The sequence below is a fragment of the Colius striatus genome, chromosome 11, assembly GCF_028858725.1.
Source record: "Colius striatus isolate bColStr4 chromosome 11, bColStr4.1.hap1, whole genome shotgun sequence".
NCBI lineage: Eukaryota > Metazoa > Chordata > Aves > Coliiformes > Coliidae > Colius > Colius striatus.
The window spans coordinates 18,502,569-18,515,532 of record NC_084769.1 but is presented as its reverse complement, the minus strand read 5'-3'; the positions used below and the strand labels follow the sequence as shown (position 1 = coordinate 18,515,532).

The 12,964-nt window shown below is 39.0% G+C and overlaps 1 protein-coding gene across 1 annotated transcript in view; it reads left to right on the top strand.

Moving 5' to 3' along the window:
* Positions 1-12,964, top strand: part of LY75 (lymphocyte antigen 75) — a 45,754-nt gene that overhangs the window by 6,929 nt on the left and 25,861 nt on the right. The window contains exons 7-14 of the mRNA XM_062004961.1: positions 1,485-1,673; positions 2,307-2,464; positions 3,368-3,478; positions 4,663-4,751; positions 5,059-5,231; positions 5,421-5,617; positions 6,994-7,136; positions 12,832-12,913. Of these exons, the coding sequence (XP_061860945.1) occupies positions 1,485-1,673; positions 2,307-2,464; positions 3,368-3,478; positions 4,663-4,751; positions 5,059-5,231; positions 5,421-5,617; positions 6,994-7,136; positions 12,832-12,913 (1,142 nt within the window). The remainder of the gene's footprint in view (positions 1-1,484; positions 1,674-2,306; positions 2,465-3,367; positions 3,479-4,662; positions 4,752-5,058; positions 5,232-5,420; positions 5,618-6,993; positions 7,137-12,831; positions 12,914-12,964) is intronic.

Here is a 12,964-nt window from a genome sequence, read left to right as displayed (position 1 = left end):
ACTGCCATTTTTTGCAGCTTTCTTATTCGCACATAAAGCATTTCCCAGCACAGTCTTGCTTTTGTCACATTTCCTTTCACGGTTTGTGCCTTTGTTAGAATGCTACTGAAAGCCTGAAATGGGCAATTGCACCTCAAACCTTTCAGTCGCTGCTTTGAGTCCCTTTCTCTCACTCTTGGCTTGTATTGACATAAAATGGGACTTGGATCAAATGCATTTGAATTCAAATAAAAGTAGTTAAATGACCTTACTATCCTTTTGAAAACAGGCCCAGCACTGGAAATCAGAGTGCAAGAGTTGGTAGCTTTCCAGTGTGTAATCTTTCCTGGATCCATAACAGGTCTTACAAGATTCTCTTGTCCCTACACACACACGTAGAGTCCTTGAGTTTTTACAGTGTCTAGCTGTGACGTATAACTGCTCCCATGGTTTTGCTATTTACTTATACCAGGTCATCCAACCCTTCTCATATCTATGGCCGCCTTCCTATGCTTTAGCCTTAGCCACTTTCCAGGGCTCATGCTTGTGGAGCTCTCCCAGAAAAACTTTTACTGGGAAGTGATTGCCCTTGAATGAGGAGGACAACTAGGGGATAAGAGAGATGAAGCAGTGTCGTGGAGGTGGAAAGTGTCATGGACTATCTCTGCCTAAGGCACATTCTCTTCAGCTGCCTCAGGAGAGGAAAAAAAAGTAATCGGTTTAAATTTGACTGAACTGGTTCAAATTTTTAAATGTTCCCTTGAAAATTATCTATCAGTGAACCATCCTTATCTGTTGTCTGGCTTCTCAGTGGGATATATGGAGTTGTCATCAGTGTTTGTACACTGTTTACTAACTAAAAAGCCAGATTTTTTTTGTGATTGGAGTATTTTAAAGTGTGTGTTGAAGGGCTATTTGTATACTTTTTCAGCATGCATTAAAACCAGTATGGATTCTTGAATGTCTGTCTTTTTTTTTTTTCTTCTGAAAACTACAGTTCAAGCCAAGCTTTTGTTTCATTGCAAGCTATTGCAGCTCAGTCTGATGCGTGGTACTGCATCCAGATAATAATGCCTTATAGAAGCGCAAACTCCTGCTGCAACTTGTTTTGAAGCTGCTGTCCTGCAACGAAATAACTGAATTTGCCTTTAATTGCTTTTGAAGTCTTGCTTACAATTACTCCTGAACCTTTTGCTTACACTAAGACCAGCTTAATATAATGCATTCCAGCATTTTTCTCCTACTAATTTCCTTATTCTCCTGCCTATTTCATGGCCCCAAAATATTGCAGATCCCCCTAATGCTGGTCAGTCAAGTCCATTTGCTTGGCTAAACTGTGATCCTTTCTTAAAACATTAGCCCGGAAGAGATATGAACACATTCTGATCACTGCGTTGTGGCTGTTTTTAAGGTGCTTCTGGATTTAAAACACAAAGAATGTGTGAGCCTGTTGCACTAGACAACATGAAACAAAAGCCTCTAATTTTATTTGTCTTCACTGTTAGAGTTTTGGAGGCACTTGGATACTCGCTGTGATCCAGACTGGCTTCCTCACAATGGTTTTTGCTACATGCTGATAAATACCCAGTCGTCTTGGAGTAAGGCAGAGGAGATGTGCAAAGCAAATAAGAGCAACCTCATCAGCATACACTCATTAGCAGATGTCGAACTGGTTCTTACAAGGCTTCATCATGGTGAGTTGGGATTCTTGTGAAGGTCAAGCACCAAGTACTTACAAACCACTTTCCATGTTCCGGCATATGATTGTCATAGCTGCGGGCTTTTAAACAAAGGTGTTAATGCTGACCTTGTACCCAGAGTAATGCGGAGTGTTGCTGTTCAGATGCAGGCCCTCTGTTAGTTCTTAGTTTGGTTTGATCTGTTTTATTTTTTAATTTGACTAACCTACTTTTAGTTGCCTAATAACTTGTGTTTAACTTTGTCATTCAAAAACATAGATAGTTGAGCCAATATTTTGACTACTGGGTCAGTGAACTAATAAATGTTATCTGCATCCTTTGGTCTTGTGTTTTTGTCTGTGCTCTAGAAACTAAATTTGGGTGAGCTTTTTTGGCTTGTGTGTTCATTGTTTCTGGTTTGTGTTCTTTCTGCTTGTTACCTTCTCTGTGAAACTTACTCATATTCATGTATAGAAGTTAGGAAGCAAGATAAAAATAGATTGTACTTGCCTCAATCTCCTTTCTCTCTGTAAGAAAAAAGTGGCATTTAAGCTGTGTAGTATAGTGACAAAAACTGTTTTTGCTTATTTCACCATTAGTTTGAATATTATTTTGAAACTACAATGTTGTCCTAATTTTAAATTGCAGATGCTAATGAAGAAATGTGGATGGGTCTCCGGAATGAAGATATACCAACCTTGTTCAAATGGTCAGATAACTCAGATGTAGCTTTTACATATTGGGATCAGAATGAACCAAAAGTTCCTTTTAACAGCACTCCTAACTGTGTGTCATATTCAAGCAAGGTAGGAATACAGTGTTGGGTTTTTCAGGTTTTTTTCATGGTAGTAGAGGCAAACATTGGTGTGTGTGAATGTCAAGGACGGGGATAAAGCAGATAAAGATTATTCCAGAAACAAAATCAGTTAAAATAATTTTCTACAAGCAAATTCCTTCCGATATTTAGCTGACACTTGGTAGCTGTGTACTGTAAAGGATAGAAGAGATCACTCACAGCTCTGAGTCTGTCAGTGGCCGGCCAGTTGTCCTTGTCACTGTGCATTTTGGGTTACTGTATTCTTGTGTGTGTCCAGAGAGCTAGGAAGGAGGTGGGCTAAACCAGTGAAAGGAAAAGGTGGATTCAGTTGTGTCCAGGACCAATGTGGGCGACCCTATCTGAGGACAGGTGGTGAGATACTTGGATAAGAGTAGAAGACAAGATGGACACTGCATGGGATACAATAGAAATAGATACAGTACAGAAGAAAAAAGGGATGTGTGTGGGGGGCAAAGGTCACAAAGGTGAGTGGAGATGGAAGTTAGCTGTATCCCTTCTCCTAGATTCTGTGGAAAACTGGGGCAAGCATCTGCTGGCTGTGCTATCAGACTGGCAGTGGAGCTCATGTGCCCATCCCCACATCAGCAGCCCCCTGCACCCATTCCCTCCCTGATCTGAGAGAGCTGCCACTACACTGTCCTTTTCTTCCCTTTTCAGATGTGATGCAGAATCTTCCCACGTCCACATTTGTCAGGTTTCTCCTTCTCTTCCCAAACATGGACCTATGCATATAATACAGGGCATCCTGCCCTTGGTGTTTTCACTAGAGGCATTTTGGCTTTCTCCCTTGTGAAAGCTCAGCCCTTGCAGCAAGCAAATTGGAAGACTTTAGAATTTTTAAGACTTCTTTTTTTTTTTCCCTTTCTCACAGTTGGGACAATGGAGAGTCAAATCCTGTGAGGAAAAACTGAAATACGTATGCAAGAAAAAAGGAGAGATTTTGAATGAAACAAAATCAGATAAAAGTTGCTCACTGGAAGAGGTACTAGGATGTCTGTATTTGTTTTGCTTTCACTGGGTTTAGAAACCTGAATAAGTCACTTATTTCCTCAACTTCCTGTTTCTTCCTTGTCTGTACAATAAAATCTAAGGGACATCTTAGAAAGAGGACATTTATATAGCGTGAGTCAGATTTCAGATTCTCCTAAGCAGACTCTGGAGGTATTACCAGTCTGTTCATTGATGACTGAATTATGGGCTTGAACCTCAGAAAGGTTGTGTTTTACTATTTGTTTGAAGAAAAAAAAAAAGAATTCTGTTGGCAATGACATAATCTACTAAAGCCACCTGTTCTGTGTTTTTTGCTTTAAGTATGTTTGAAAACTTGGGATAAGCACTTTGCAACATGAAGATATGCAGAGATTGATAATTGAGATTAGGTTTCTGTTACATTTCACTTGACTCATTTTTGTTCTCTGACTCAAATGTGGGGGTTTTGGGGGACTGGTTTTTTGTTTGTTTTTTTACAGTAGAACGTGTTACAGTATAAATAAGACTTGAAAAGAAGTTTTTCAAGCTGTCTTTAGATGGTATTATTAGCTACTTCAGAATTATTTGGTTCGGTTTTATGTGGCCTATTGCCTGCAATAGGAAGTGTGTTTACCCCTTATCTTTCTTTCTGTACAACCTTGGGGTATTTCTGCTCTGTCTCTTGAGAGGCTGCCAACACGTGAAGCTGCAGCTTTGTGTGCTGCTCAGACACCAGTTCCTTGAAATTTCAGTGTAAACAGAGGGAAAAGATTTTAATAATAGAGAAATTTTATAAGTTCACACATTTTGAGTGTAATTTTTTTTCTTTCAGAAGGAACACTAGCAATGCCCTCTCTTTTTTCCTCTGTTTGTATCCTGCTGTTGGTGAAACAGCATGAAAACTCCTATTGTTTTGAATAGGACTAGGCTGTCACGCTTGTCTTTCTCTCTCTAAATGCACATAGCAGTCAGAAGACTCTGCATAGTCAAGCTAAAACAGTGGTGCATTATTGCTTAGAACTGTGAATCTGAGAGTTGATGATACCAAACCTTCTATGCGATGCACTGCGTTTCTTTCTTCTATGTGCTGTGCCAGCTTGTGGGCACCAACCAATGTTAGCAATGACTTCATTTCTCTTGTAGATAATGCCTAAATTAGGTTGTTATGCATAAACATGTTTTTCATTCTCTAACCAGGGATGGGAGAGACATGGAAACTACTGTTACAAGATTTCAAAAACTGAAGCTTCATTTGGAGCACAGTGCAATCTGACGGTGATGAACAGGTGAAGCATGTCTTTCTACTTCATGTGCATGTTCTACAGTGAAATCCTGGGAATATTGTCAGATATTAAAACCTCTGTATGCTAATTAGTGGCTTGCAAAGGAAAAAAATAGAGATAGAATTGCTTTTGCAGACAACTAGCAAACTATGTTTTCCATGATGTGACAAGGGTAAACTTTGGAAGTATGTGAATTTCCAGCCTGCTGACCCAATGCTGATTGCATTGGACAACCACGTGAACTAACTTGGTTTTTCCAGGTCGTCTCAGTACTTCACATATTGACTGAAATTACTCTGTAAATTTCCAGATTTGAGCAAGAATTTATAAACAGTCTAATTAGAAAACACACCAAAGTTGAAGAAAAATATTTCTGGACCGGTTTGCAGGATATGAGCCAATCAGGAATATATTCCTGGGGTACAGTGGATGGGGAAAAACCTGAAGCTGTGACATACACTAACTGGAATTCTTTGCAACCAGGTAAATTTATCAGTTTTTAAAGTGTGGAAAAGTGCTGTTATTTTTACATTGAACAAGCATCAGAATACCATGTTACCGAACTCCAAGGATGAAATGAATTAGTCATTCAGAAATCTATGGATTTTTTTTTTTTTTTTTGGAAAACCAGCCAGTAGTTTTAAATATGTCTTTTGGTGGCTTAAATCTTAGAGTTTTCGGGAGGATGTGTGGCCATGCCCAGTGGAAAGTCTCTTGGAAAGTGGGAAACTAAGGACTGTAAAACCACTAAAGCGTTTTCCATCTGCAAAAAATATATCGGGCTGCCCAAGGAGCCAGAAGTGCTCCCAAAGCCAACTGATCCCTGTCCCCCTGGGTGGCACAATGGATCTGGCCTTGCCTGCTACAAGGTAAAATGTTATTCCAATTAGATGTTAATTGTCTATTAACCATCTTGCAGCAAGTATGTGATTATCGATTTTTGTGGCTCACAGCTGCTCTGAAGGGTATTTCAAAGATGTTTTACACTGGGAAGAGGAATTCATGTCGATTCGGGTTGGCTGCCCCTGGATGCATCACCCTCTGCCAGTTCCTGGAAGCTGCAGTGTGCCTCTCCCTGCCCTTTATGTGGCCAGCTCAGCTATGGCCTTTGCTCCTTACTGCACTCGGGAGCCTGGTGGTGTGGCTGTACTCGAGCCTGCCCACTAGCGTCTGCCACCATGTGCAGAGACACCTGTAGAGGGAAGGAAGGCACTTTGCATCATCCCCCCTTGCCATTTTTCTTTCTGTACTCGTTGAGAGTGTAGATAGCAGATGTGGATTTTCTCCGATTTGAATATGGATATGAAACTTTAACAAAAAAGTGCATCCTCAGTTGTATTTTACTGATTTTTTTTAAATAGCAGAAGTAAACATCCATGCTGTTAGCTGTAATGGCTTAAACAAGTTTATATGTAGAAATGAATTTTTTTTCCCTTCCTATTAACAATCAAATCAAGTTAAAACTGAGGCTGTTTATTGGATTGTTTAATCATTATTTCTGGACTCAATGTCTGCAACAATCTGTGTCTTGTAAACAGCTCAAGTAGCAAAGTGAGGAAACCTGGCTTGAATAATAAGGCTTTGGGCAAGGATCCCAAAGGGTTGGGTCTGGCTGATGTGCAGCGTAGCTGTCCCATAGCTGAGGGGATGTGACAGCTGGTCCTGGCAGCTTCTCCAAACCTCCTATTGACCAAGCGCTGCATATCTGTGCAAAGAGATCCAGCTGATGGGAATTGACTTGGACTGAAGTCAAGGGGATCAGGTTGACATGTTAGCTGAGATGTATGAGCTAAACATGCAACTCTGATGCCTACAGGTAGCCAAGGGCATGCCAAAGAACTTTCTTTGCCTGCTGCACCAAGTGGGTCTGCTTACAGCAAACACTGGCCTTTGCAGTTCAGCATAAATTGGAAGGAACTACATACTTTAAAACCTATAATTGGGCTTGTAGTCTTGGAATGTGTTGGATGTTGTTTTGTAAAATCTTTCTGGTAAAGAAAAACAGAGAAAGGCTGCCATATGGAATATGTTGCATTTGAAACAAATTTTGTCAGCTAAACTTCAGAGTCTGGCTGTTGTCAAACAAACTGAAAAGAGTAAAATAACTAAGGAGTCAAACTCTCTCCTTATGAAAGCACGAGTCATTGATTCCTACCAAAGGTGGCTGCATTTGAGCAGTACAGGAGTACTTTAAAAATTCTGTCAGTTGTGTCACTTCGTACTCTGATGTTTACCTGCCGTGAAGTTATTCCACAGTGAAAGAGTGCTGCGAACCAGGACCTGGGAAGAGGCAGAAAGGTTCTGTGAAGCACTTGGAGGTCATCTGCCCAGTTTTAGTCACTCGGAGGAAATCAAGGCACTTCATTCTATCCTGAGAAAAATAATCAGGTAACAAACTACCCATGTGCTAAAATTTTGATTTCAGAGGCATTCTGCAGTACATTGTAAATGCTGCTGCTGACCCCAAATGGCAAGTATGAGATAGTCGCCACACACTGTGTTTCCCAAAGTAAAAATGGCTGGATGTGGCATTTGAACTGCTGGTCATGTCACTGCCTTCCTGGAAAATGTCAAGGGAGTACAACTTGGGCAAACATTTCATATTGCTAGAGGGAGCACAGGAAGGAGATTTGTGATTTGCTCTGGGTATCTTCCACTACATGAATTTGAGTCTCTGTTGTTACAGTAAGCATTTCCTTCTTTATGTTGAATTTTGACACAACTAGATGATAATTGTTCCTGTTCACTACTGATACACTCTTCAGTGAAGGGTTATTATTTCAGTGTTTCAGATAGGTCTCATCTTTATGCATGAAATGCTTCCTGACTAAACTGGGTGCTGTCTTTTGAAAATGTGAATAATGTAGTGTCCAGCAATCTGGTTGGCACACATCCCATTTGGCATAACTGCAATAACACTATATGGGCGTTAGATGGGTGTGTTGAGTTTTCTGGTATCAACAAATGAAATGCTACATAATTTATGAGTCTAAGGCTCTATTTTTAATCAAAAGAACTGTCACTGCAAAGCTTTATTAGGCATTGGTGTGATGTCAGATCTGTGTAATATGTTTTTCCTGATTGACAGCTTGTTTTTTCAGAACTTTTGCCAGCTTAAACTCAAATGCTGACAGTTACATGGTCTACATTTTTTCATCAACAAACTAAATCAGGATTATTTCAGAAGCTGCCAATGCACAACACTGTGATTAAATGTTAAAACTTGATGACTGAAGAGATGCCTTCTTGAAAACTCAGTGAACTTTTTTTAGAAGTGCACAAGTCATGAAAATTACTCAATGTTTATGTTAATAAGAGACAAAACCAAACTTGTGTGCTCTATATATAGATGATTTAGCTTGTATGAAAGCTACCCGTGATTCCTTTGCTAAAGTGATTGAAGTCCCTGGAGTAAAAAATAGGGCACCAATTATTTTTAGGTGGAGATATCATTATATTGTTTTGCAATTGGAATTTTTTTAGTGTACCCAATCTACTATGAAGCATGAATAGGGAAGTAACTCATTTTACTTTCCTACAAGTACTTGTAACTACTTTACAGATTGAGATCCATCTGAGGTATTAATTATAATTAGTGGACTTTTTTTTTATGTTAGGAGTTCAAATGTGGACAATTCTCTTTCTAGTCAGTTAGCTTGCTGCTATAGCAGTTCCCATCTTCAGGCTAAGTTCAAGTTTCCTGAAATAAGGAAAGTCCCAGTACTTCAGCATTATTCTAAGAGAATTTAAGTAAAGGGTGGTATATTCAGCTCAGTAAAAATTTACTTTTCTGTCGGGGTTACAGTAACTGCATGTGTCAAATATATCCCAAACCACAGTATTTTCATCTGAGTTAACTCCTTTCTCAGCGTTGCAGAGCTTCCTGAGTGGAAATGCTACATGTTTAGTATTGCCTGAAGTCTTTGTTTAGATAACATAATGAAGTATTTAAGTTAGTTATAAATTACTCAGAGGTGGTTATTATAAGTAAGTATTTTGGAGATTAAGAGTAAGGGTATCTTACCTGAAAAAAAGCTCATTTGAAGGAGAGAAGAAACCAAGTGAATTATTTCACCAAAACCAAATAATTTAGGTAACTGGGAGAAATCATCCTAAAATAATGTTATATGTGATCAGCTGCTGGAGTGTGTGAGCATGCAGTTTATCTGTGTTCTCTGAATTTATTCAGTGCAAACTCTGACCCTAAACCATTCAGTGCAGTCATTTCAGCCTGGGGAAGGAGCCACACCTTGACTTCTTTGGTTTCGTTTTTGTCTCCCCTTGCACAGTTATCTGGTGACTCATTGAGGACTGTTTGTTTTTAAATGTTAGTAAAGTCAGTTTGATTCACCAGGAGGGCAGCTTGCCTAGTCCATTCTGTTCTTTACTCAGATTCCACCTTGGAGGCAAATAAGGGCTAGAATTGCCCTTCTCCAGCCAAGTCAGGCAATTGCCATTGGAAAAGCAAACAAAATTTGTCTGGCAACATTTCCCTGTCAGCAAGAAATGGGAGATCACTTCTTTTTGCTTTAAGGGACATGATACCAACAGAATTGATCCAGTTCATTTCCATTTTCTTAGGATTGTTTTTTGTGAGCGTTCTGCAGCTTATAGCTGGCAGCAACGCTCAACAAAGGGAAAGTAACAGCTTGAATTGGTTAGAAATGACATTTCGATGAGGACACCTTACTGGAAAGAAATCATTTGCCTTTTATATACACGGCTCTGCTGTTGTAGTTGTTCAGAATCTGGAAAGCCTTACTATCCCTTGAGTTTGCAAGAAAAAAACCTTGATCTTATTCTCAACGTGCTGGCCAAGACAGTAGTAAAGCTGAGTTGCAAGTTGTGCAGGTCATATTAATACAGGTTGTCTTTTCTTACAGTAAAGAGTTAGTGATTGGTGGGCTGGGGATTTAGCTAGTGGCAGCAACCTGTTAAAGGGAAGAGCAGAGGGTCAAATGAACTTCACTTTTAGGCCATCAGTCACTAAGATTTAACAGTGCCTTAAGTTGCACCATTAAATAAGGAGTCAGCCCAGATGTGTTTACCTCTTGTCAAGAACTAGCTACAGTAACATCACTTAGCCTCTTAATCTTTTGTTGGGGCTGACATAAGGAACAGAAAATATCCTTTAACCATTTCAACTGTTAGAATGCAACAGTAGAAAAATTACTGGTTTGTATTCCTTTCACATTAATCTAAACTGTATTTATCCACTCCTGCACAGCGTTATCTTTTATGAGGTGTTAGTTCTGTGTGAGAGAAACTACCAGTGTTCTGCAGGGATTGCTGGAGATTTAGGGTCTTTCACTGTGAATCAGCATGGAGTCTGTTGTAAAGCATGAATTGCACCTGTTTTTTTTAGGTTAAAACTCAGGATAATCTGGATTTAAGGGTGGGTTCCAGGAGTGTACCTCAAAGAATACTCTTGCACTGATAAATACAGTCCATAGGATGAGTATTGAGGAGACAGATACCTGAAGTACAAGCAAATTCCTTGCTGTAAGGTTAGTTGCAATAGAGAGTCTCAATTTATATTTGTCTGAAATAGTTGGTGGAATTGTTTTCTGTGATGAGATGGTAGTAGAGTTTCAGAGGGCTATCGAACAGCTTTACTTAAGCTTAAAGGTGCTGTCAAGGATAGTGTAGCAGTTAGTGAATTACTCATGTCTGAACAGTTCCCAAAGAAGCAAAAAAGGCACATTAATCTGTAAGTACCCAGTCAGATAGAAAGCTTTGTGACTTTGCAGGCCAGTAATTATAAACTAGGAGATAAAGTGGAGAAATTCTTGACTTGGCATGCTTTATGTTTTTTTTTTTTTTAATATTTATTTATGACATGAAAGCCAAATGCAAGTTGAAAGACTTTGAGAAATTGCTCTAGTTCCTCAAGTAATTACTGCAGATTTGTTTTGAAACGAGTGTCTCAGATTTTCTTTTTAGTAGATATTCCTCTGTTATGACCAGTTGCTTAAACAACATTAAGCCTGTAGGTGATGATTAGGAGAGGAGAGTTAAGCAATGTCTGATTCATAATTAGAAAGAACAATCACAGAAACATAAAATACTAAAGGCAAATTGCCAGAAGCCACTTAGCTGCTCAATAGCAGTGAATATTTGGCTCACAATTTTCCCTCCAGAGTAATACGGGGCATTTAGGCTCTTTAAAGGCTCCTTAGTGATATCATTAAAAGACTAAAGACTATTCAGTATGATAAGATCACACTGGTGTGATCACACCATTACACCAATGTCAGAAAATTAATAATGGAGTTGGAAAAAAAAAATGGCTGGTAGATGATGCTTTTGTTCCTGATGGGAAGCCTGTCACATGAAATGCTGTCACCCTTCTCGGATTTCACGTGCTTAGCCCACATACTTTGGGCTAAGCTGTTGTGTGTTGGTGCTGAACTGTCAGCCATTTCAGGCTCAATTTAGCATCTTTAGGAGGATATGTGTGGAAAGGTAGTGATGAGTCTTAGCTAAGAGTTTCTGAAGATTGACCCATGATTTCATAACATTGCTTGTGCAGATAAACCTGGGTCTGATTCCATCGTTCCATATAATAAAGTTATTTTCATAAACTTTCAAAGTTCTGTCTTAAAATAACTTTGTCAGCACTACTTTTTTGAGAGCTTTTTCCCAACTCTGACCTCTGCTGGTCCAACATCTTTTCCTAATTTTGAGCCCAATTTTATATCCAAGTTGTGGTTCCTTCAGATAGAATGGTGTTTTTGCTCAAATAGCTCCTCATCTTGAGGTTTAGTCTCTTAATGTAGCATAAAGAACAACCACATCCTTTCCCTGTCTTTCTTTGTCAAATCTAGACAAGAAAATCTTTATTTCTTTTTAATAACTTAAACTCTTCCTTCTTGAAATACCCCATATTCCTTCTTTGTGCTTGGCCCAATACAAATGTATAGAATAGTAGTTCTGATGCAGTTTTACAAGAGCCCTGTGCTATGACATCAATACTATTGCTGTCAGACCAATTTGATGAGAGTCCCTTTTCCACAACTCTGTTGCAGATGGGCTTCATGTAGTCTGTGATTTCGTAGCAAACTTATGGTCTTTCTCCCCTCTGCTGCTTCCAACCAATACCACCATTCAGAAAAGTGCCTATTTCCTTTCTTAGGCAGGGTAGCAGATTGGAGTGAACTATCCTAAACTTTAGTACCTAGCACAAAAATGATACTTTGAGAAGTAGAGGTTATAGTACAAAAGTAACCTTGCAGTTTGACTAGAACATGTATCACTTTATTACAGTATCTTTATAAGCAACAGTAAGTACAATAAAGGCTGTTACTGTAGGTTTAAGTGTTTACATTGTAAACCCTTTTGGGAGGAGGCAACTTTATATCTTGGAGCACAGCTTAAACTTTCAATTTAAGTATCCCCTGCTTTTGAAAAATGAAGAAGTCTGTTAGAGTTCTAGATGTAATGCTGTAAAGTGGAGTACAATTTCTACTGCAATTCTTTCATGCAAGTGTTGGAGGCAGCAATATATTGTGCTCATTTATGTCTCTGCCTTTTTTGTTAAGGTGCATAATTGAAATATGTGCCTATGGTTGTTTTGCTTATGTGGCTGACAAGGGAAATTATGAAACCAGTTATTCTGTAAGAGGAAAAGATTTCATATGGTTTGAGGAAGAGTATCTTTGAGCTAATAGTGGAGAGGTGACCTGAGGTGGACATGAGAAAGAAAAGCAAGCCAAATAAACACTGTGCGTGTGTTGTTCTGGGAAAAAAAAACTATAGAAGAGAGACCTTTATATCAATTAATAACTGATGAAGTCGTGATGCAGTTGAATGAAGGAGTTACTTGGCTTAGTTTTCTCTGTGATCAGAGAAAGACAACCTACAGATTTTCTAAAAGAAAAGTGTAGAAGAGGTCCTAGCCCTTACACCTACTTTCTGTTTGAACTGCTACGACTTGCAGTAGTAAACCTTTGGTTTTGCTGCTTGATCCTAAGTAATGCCATGTCATAGGTCAGCCTTTCTATAAATGAGCCAAATCATGTGCTTGGCTTCAGATTTTGTCTTAATAGATTTACTTATGTATTATTTATGTATACTTTTACAGCAATGACAGGTGGATATGGATTGGAATGAATAAGAGGAGTCCAGATTCTTTGGGAACCTGGCAATGGAGTGATGATAAACCTGTAAGTTGACTTTTAACCAGGAAATGTCATGTCCTGATTTGTTTCAGCTTG